Source organism: Pantherophis guttatus, chromosome 2, assembly GCF_059756535.1.
Source record: "Pantherophis guttatus breed Tessera chromosome 2, ASM5975653v1, whole genome shotgun sequence".
Classification (NCBI taxonomy): Eukaryota; Metazoa; Chordata; class Lepidosauria; order Squamata; family Colubridae; genus Pantherophis; species Pantherophis guttatus.
Window position 1 is genome coordinate 135705795 of NC_142064.1, and position 8028 is coordinate 135713822.

Genomic DNA, 8028 nt, shown 5'->3' on the forward strand with positions numbered 1-8028 from the left:
CATCTATTCTTGATCTCAGTTGCTTATTCCCAAACTGATGCACCTCCTTTCAAATTAACAGGTGGGATCAGCTCCCTGCTTGGGGAGAAACAAGATGGTGGCTGCATTAAGTGTTAACCCTGTCCTTTCTGAACACACATCGACATACATTTACAAAGAGGGTGGCACTTCCACTGTGTAGTTGTGCTGTCATCTTCACTTCCTTGCCTCTTCTCCCCCATGCTGTTCCTTAAATCTCACACTTTCAGCCAAAGGTTATTATACACCCTCCTTCTTTTTTATTGATAATAAATAATTCAATACATAACAAATAATGACAAAGCCTCCAAGCAAAACACATACTTCTTTTGTAGAAAAACAATAGTTGGACATGGCCTGTTCCCTCCAAAATTAAGTTATAAAGCAGACAAGTGTGTAACATTTGTTCCGGACTTTTAGGTGGAGAATGAGGGCTTTTCCCCCTCATAAAAGGTAGGCTTTCTTAAAATTCAACTTTTGCCTTGGTCTTTCATCACATTCTCTTGAACCACAGCTGTTGTCATTCAGGGAACTTTCTCTTGGTTTGTAGGCCTGACAGATAAGGTGGTCTTTCTCTGCAAGTAGATTCCCCCCCCACCCCCCCATCAGGCACACACTGAGCTCAGATTAGTTTATTTAGGACTTCTAAGTGGAGAATGAGTCTTCCTCCTCCCCTATATATCAATCAGGCTTTCCTACGGCCCACCGGAGAACCCTTTTGGAGCCAATATAATTTTGTCCACATGGCTGTTATCTGCTCCTGATCTTTCCCCAGAGTGCTTAGAAATATTGCCTCTTTCTCAAGCTAGGGGATAATTATGTCTAAAATTGCTTGTCTTTATAGTTATTTTACATACGTCCTCATTCTTTGGGGGGAGGGAATTCATTTGGTGTTACCCTGAGGCGGGAAAGGGAGAGTGAAATGGTGACTCATCCCAGGTGTTATGAGTGCATTGCACTCATGCGTTGTTGCAACTTCCTGTGCCGCTTCTCTCTCTGTATCTGGAATCCAAGCATATGTGGAACGCTGTTGTCAGCTACCAGTGCCGACTTTTATCTCCTGTTATTGGTTCTACTTCTGGTCCCGTTTCTACCAAGTAATTGCAGTTCTCCTCCCCTGATCTCCCCTGTTGACTTGTTCCAAGCAACACAAATGATGGCAATTCTCCTTCCTTCTCAGCTCTTTCTCTCTCTGCATCAGAAACATGCAAGAACTAAGCCGGGATGATCTAAATGACTATGGGAGACAGAGTGAGCTCTGTTGAATAGCCCTCAAAGAATTTCTGTCTGCTGCTTCTTGGAAGATGGAAATTAAGCCAAAGGAAAGAACTTTGATGTACTGTATTCCCTTTGAACCCTGGAATCACTTTAGGAAGGGAATGGCTGCAGGCAGTTCCTAAGGACACTTGCTTCCCTCGGCATTCTATGCCAAGAAGAAGACTCTTTATAGATCTTAAAATACTATCTTCTTTTAAGAAGATCTGCCTTCCTGGGACCTCCTACAAATCCTCACAGGTTCCAGTGCAAAGCTGCTCTCAGTTTTTCCCTCTTTCATAAGCCAACCATAACAGCCTTCAGCTCAGAGTTTCGCTTCATATTTCGGCTGCCTTAAATATTGAAATTAAAAACATCCTACTCATTTCAAAACAAGTGACAAATATCGGTGCCTAGATGAGATGAGCTCAAGCCACTGTGCCCCCTCCCCCCCAAAAAGCCTGGAGCATATCAATAAACCTGTAGTGACAAATTTTGGACTCCTGCCAATGTCAATATCAAATGTCAATATCTAAACAAATGACTGTGACCTGTTCAGTGGTGGGTTTCAAATTTTTTTACTACCAGTTCTGTGGGTGTGGCTTGGTGGGCGTGGCAGGGGAAGGATACTATAAAATCTCCATTCCCACCCCACTCCAGCGGAAGGATAGTGTAAAATCTCCATTCCCTCCACACTCCAGGGGAAGATTACTGCAAAATTCCCATTTCCTCCAGATCAGCTGGGACTCAGGAGGCAGAGAATAGATGGGGGCAGAGCCAATCAGAGGTGGTATTACTGGTTCTCTGAACTACTCAAAATTTCTGCTACTGGTTCTCCAGAACTGGTCAGAACCTTCTGAAACCCAGGTCTGGACCTGTTGTAAAAAAAGAAAAAGAAAATAAATGTGGATAGAACAATCCTGGAGCACATCTAGATTTTTGCAGCCCCAGGAGGTGAAGGTACTGTCCTTGTCTGATTTTGCTGTTTGAATGAGCCATGTTTTCTCATGCACTCACATACATACAGCCGCGGATTCAAGACAGTTATTTAGGCAAGTAAGTTGTTTCCATTCTCTCTTCAGGACCTGGGCACTGGGGGAAGTTTCTTGGGCTTACAAGGTATACAGTGAGTGTTTATGGACATGCAAGCCATCTGGTTCCTTCTCTCCCTCTCCTTCTGATCGCTTTTGTTTATGGAGAAGACATTTCCATGCTTTTCTCTTTGATTTCCCACTCTTCCTCTGACTCGTAAGTGCCTCTGATGATGGCTACTCTTTCAGACATAGTCATTGAGTGAGGAAGCAGAAGGTAGTTGTACAACAGAGAAGCTAGAATGGCTCCAGAAATGGGTCCAACCCAGAACACCTAAAAAACCAATACAAGGAATTAGTTAAAGACTTTCAAATTTCCCCAACTATGCCAGCTAACGCAGTTAATACAGTTATTGGTGGGTTTACACAACATACGGGTATTGGTTAAATAGGGCCGAAGTAGGTTTGGTAGGTTCTGAAAAGCTATCTATTATTTTAACAAGTTGTATGAATCAGAATATCCTATTAAGACATAATAACATTTGATTTGATATAGCATATTATGTGATACAGCCTAGTTCATAATGCCTCTGAATTTCAGATACATTGAATTGTTTCTGCTTGTGCAAAATCTCTGTGACTTTTCAGAAGCTAGTATGAACTGTATCCGGGCAGTGATGTATATATATCGATTCCTTGATTGTCTTCAGATTCTTATGAAATTACATCAATTTGAAGGTTCTTTTTTAAAAAAATCAAAACACAAAGACAAAGAAAAATACTGTTTCCAAGGAAGGAAATAATGTTTCGGTGATACTTGTGGTGATTGTTATGGGCTTCTGCATTTCACAGTTTTTTCAGCTCACATTTTAAGAGCCATAGTTTCAGCTGAGAAATGAACATATGAGACTAGAGAGAGAGAAATCCTGTTCTGTTACGAACGTTACAGAATTTTTGGCTCAGCATGGTTGCAAAGCAGAAGAGAATAATGCTATACTTTTTTTGAAATATTTCTGGGTTATATATTGAGTTATATATTAGATCATAATGTTATTGATCTGGAGTAGACCATAATCCAACCCCATTTCTACTTAGCGCAAGGATCCATTTCTTATGATTTGGAAACTATATTTCTGTTGACCAACCCCCACTTTGATAAACTACAATGTCAAGGTCCTTTTCATACGTAATGTTATTAAGGTAGGTATTGCCCATGCTATACCTGTGGATTTAGTTATTTTTAATGGAGAATTTTGTATTTATCTGATTAAATTCCATTCTGTTCTTTTCATCCCACTTTCCTAATTTATTATAATAACTTGGATGTTCTATTTCCTTCAGTATTAATTATCCTTCCCGGTTTTATGTCATCTGCTAACTGAATAAGCATTCCTTCTTCTAGAAAGCTGCCATTAAAAATATGGTTTGATCAATTTCATTTTGATTACTAGGAGTTATGGCGCTATTATAAATCCACTTCTTACCCAATGAGAAGAGGTAAATCTTTTCATGACAACCGCAGGTCCAAAAGACCTGGCAGGATTCATAGAGCAGCCAGTGAAATAGATCTGTAGAGGAGAACAACAAAATAGGTTAGGCATATAAACTTCCCTTACCACTTCAAGGCGGACTTTTCTAACAATCTGTCTGCTCCTTCCCCTGGAAGATCACCTCTCAATTGTCCTTCAGGTAGCATTTCTCTTGCCTACTATGGGAAACCTGGTTTTCCGTATCACAGCAGCCAAATATTAAAGGGCCTCCTATGGATCCTGTTCCCAAAACCAGTCATGGAGAACACGAAAGATCAGGCAATACACACCAAGGAAGAGTTATTGTTTAAGAGGAATTTTGGCACTTCCTTCTGTGGCTTGATGCTACAGAGGCTCTACCATCTGTGCTGATGTTTGGAGGAAAGACAGCCAGCATGAAGTTCAACACAGGCACCACATGGATTGTGAGGACTGAGTGTTATGAATTCTGTTAATTACACCACTCACAAAAGCTTCTGCCTACAACATGGGTGTCCAACCTTGCCTTGGGCTGCATTGAGTGAAGAGGAATTGTCTTGGGCAGCATATATATTACATAACATAATTAATATGTATTGATAACAAACTTTATTTTTAAAAAATATTTTTATTGTGGGGCCACATTACTAGTTGTCCAGGGTTGTATGTGGCCTGTGTGGTTGTTTGTGGGTTGGAAACCACTAGTCTACAATGCCTATAGTAGAGCCTAAGTTTGTTTTGAAATCTTGTACCTCAGAATTGGGAAGTCGCTGTATAGGAAGTTATCCTATTCTCAGAAAATCCCCATATTCCTAATGGTCAACTATGCAGAAAAGATTGTAGGTACAGATGCCTTGTTCCCCTGGAGTTCACACAAGCTGCTTGCACAGAAGGACAAACAGACTGTCATAGTTATAGCACAGGGGTGGGCAAATCTGGCCCTTTTACAACCTGTGGACTTCAACTCCCAGAATTCCTGAGACAGCTTGGCTTTTTCAGGAATTCTGGGAGTTGAAGTCCACAGGTTGTAAAAGGGCCACATTTGCCCACCCCTGTTATAGCACCTTATGATCTGAGGGTGGTTTTCAGCCAAAAGTTGCAGTGATGAGTGGAACAAGTACACTCCCTCCATTTGCTCCTTTCTTCGGCTTTTGCACAATGAGCACAAACAACACTTACCCCCACCAGATGGCCCAGAGCGGCTGACATTCCAATGGACAGAGATGGGGATCCCATGTTGTCATTTCGGCGGTTGTCAGTTGAGGCAAAAATGCACAAGACAAGCTGGAAAGTCAAGATAATCTCCACAACCACAGCCTGGCCTGCTGTTGTGTTGTTGCTAAGCTGTTAGAAGAAAAAGGACACAGGTTTAGTCTTTAGTCTTGTATGTTCTTGTCAGGAAGTCACTTCTGCTGAAAATCAAGAATTGTGAATGCTGAACTGTGGAACAGATCTTCGTCATTGCCTTTTGGTTTAAATCTTTTGAGATGTGATCTGCAATTAACTCTGCACAGTGGCTTTTCCTGTGTCATTGGGGGTGTGTTCCTTAATCTCAAATAAACAATTCCACTTACCAAGTTTCAGCAGAGGTATGAGATTAGAGGCACCTTCCCAAAAGAACAAGCTAAGAGGCTTTTGAAAGCTCTGCAAAAAATAGAGCATGGTTCTTTGGGTGTTAAGAAGTTCAACCCTGATTTCGTAAAATCTCTTTCATATTGTGTCTTGGTCACAGAAATTAAGCTTCGTCTCCTTCATCCCATCTGGAATATTTTCCTTTGATAATGTTGTATCTACCAGTATGTCAAATGGCCTTTAAAACCATGGGGGCTTGTTGAAGATAACAGAAGGAAAGATAAGAGATTGTTCAGTAATTTGGAATAGATTTAAAATTTCTTTTAGGTAGCCTCAGTTGGAGGTACCCTGACCCTTAAATGGGTCCTGATATCATACTTAATGCAAGAATCTGTTAAATTTGACTAAGAAAAGACTGGTATTAATATATACTTCATTTTAAATTCCATTGGGGATTTACATATATTTTTTTACCGCCTAAGGCAATGCTTACTTTAGTTGGGGTTATAATGCAAGTTGAAAGCTTTGATGGAGCAAGAGGATTTGAGTTGTCTCCCCTTAGGTTTTTCTTCTAATAACCATAATTAGTCAATTGATACAATATCTAAATCATTGGGATGGTGAGCATTGATGAAGTATCTGTATCTTTTTTTGTCCAGCTCTAATAACGGTTCTCACAAGCTTCCCAGATTGTTTGTCTAATTTATTATGATGAAGCCTTGGGTTCAATGAATTTAAGGCTGCCCTGTGATCTTTTCCAGGGACCTTGAGATAGGCCTGTTCTACATGTTTGTGGCTGTCCATCCTTTTCTGTTCAAAACCCTCTTTCTTTGCACTGAGCCAGAAATGATTACCCTGATTATCAAAAGCTATTTTTCAGGAGGCTTGGAGGAAACAATATAGTAAATGATATGTATGTATATGCTTGTGTGCACGCATGTAAATCTTAGGCACCATTCTTTTGATGCCTTTCCAAGAACACACAAGCCAACGCTCAAAAATTTGCATCAAGTGTGAAATTACTGGGAAAAGGAAAACAATGATTCTTTAATAAGCAACCAATAACTAGGTAGATTCCTTATGCTGTTCCTGCTGATCGTTTGATCTATGGCAGTGATTGAGTTAATGCAGTTCTTGCTTTCCTTTTTAAACCGACTAACTCATCCCCTTAGGACATAGGGACATTTGAATAGAATAGAATAGAATAATAGAAGGGACCTTGGAGGTCTTCTAGTCCAACCCCCTGCCCAGGCAGGAAACCCTACACCACTTCAGACAAATGGTTATCCAACATCTTCTTAAAAATTTCCACTGTTAGAGCATTCCCAACTTCTGAAGGCAAGTTGTTCCACTTATCAATTATTTGCACAGAGCTCTTCCTTGTAAATAGCTCCATGCATGCTAGCAAACTTCTAGGGCCATGGATAAGAGAACATTTCCCTCTTACGTTCCATCTGTTGTACCACCTGCTCTCTGGGAGTGGAAAAGACACTCTTGCACCTGTATCCAGGAACAGAACAGCTGCTACTTCTTTTCCCCTGAGATGCAAATTTTCCTTGGACCTGCCTGAGAATTCTTCCTACAAATAATTAGACCCCACCGCCTTGTGAGAGGATGTACTTACCCCATTGGCTGCCAGATTACCACGGGCATTGGTGGGGGTCAATCCGTAAAGGATGCCTGCACCAGCAATGGCCCCGAGCAGCTGAGCCACGATGTAAAACAACATCCGGAGGAAAGAGATCTGATTCCCAACGAAGAAGGCGATGGTCACCGCTGGGTTGACATGGCCACCACTGATATGACCAAAGGTCTGTACTATTGTGCCAATTGCCAAGCCAATTGCCAGGGAAATCTGAAGGACACTTGGCAAGGCTGATGGCCACTTCAAGGCTGAGCCCAAACCAATGCACACAAAAATCATGGTTGCCAAAAACTCGATGAAGACGGCTCGGAGAAAAACAACAGTGCAAATTTCTCTCCTCATGGCTGGGCTGGAGCTGGTGGACTGGCAATGATAAGGCCAAAGATGTAAAAGGATTGTCCAAAAGTTGGGGCCATGCAGAGATATATATATATATATATATTATATATATATATATATATATTTCTCTCTGTAGGTGTAGCCAGAAGGGATTGTGCCCAAGTGTGGGTGGAGCCAAGAAGGTGGCCAGTCCCTTTTTCTACCTGCTCTTCTGGAGTTTGGAAACTTTCCGTCTTCATGCCAAGGTCTAAGCTTTCCCTTTTTGCAAGCTCCAATTTGGATGCTAATTTCCTTATTTTTATCTCCACACAATGGAGCCCAATTGAATGGCCTTGCTGTAATGGGATAGCCACAGCATTGCATAATGACATACAGATTAACACCTAGTCTGTTTACTCTGGCCCTTCTCACTCCCTGGCCTTTTTCCTTTTCTAAGCATCTTTGATTTGTAACCTTGGGCTTTTTTTAAAAAAAAGGATTTTTTTTAAACAGCATTTGGATTGTGGCACCTTTGGTCTACTTCTTCTTTAATCCTTGGACAATTATAAGTGGGCAGCTTTGTCAAACTGGATTCTTTGGGAAATGAATATTTTTCCCCCAATGAATTTTTTTTTCCAGAGGAAAGAAACTGGAGAACCTGAAAGCCAGGCCATGCCCTCAT

General features: G+C 41.1%; 1 protein-coding gene across 1 annotated transcript; it reads right to left on the reverse strand.

Moving 5' to 3' along the window:
- Positions 1–621: 621 nt before the first annotated feature.
- On the reverse strand, positions 622–7428 carry LOC148115338 (aquaporin-5-like). The gene is made up of 4 exons (XM_087886819.1): positions 7008–7428; positions 4991–5155; positions 3788–3871; positions 622–2637 (listed from the first exon to the last, which is right to left on the reverse strand). Exons 1-4 carry the CDS (start codon positions 7368–7370, stop codon positions 2464–2466), a joined length of 786 nt encoding a protein of 261 aa, XP_087742945.1. The 5' UTR covers positions 7371–7428; the 3' UTR covers positions 622–2463.
- Positions 7429–8028: the final 600 nt, after the last annotated feature.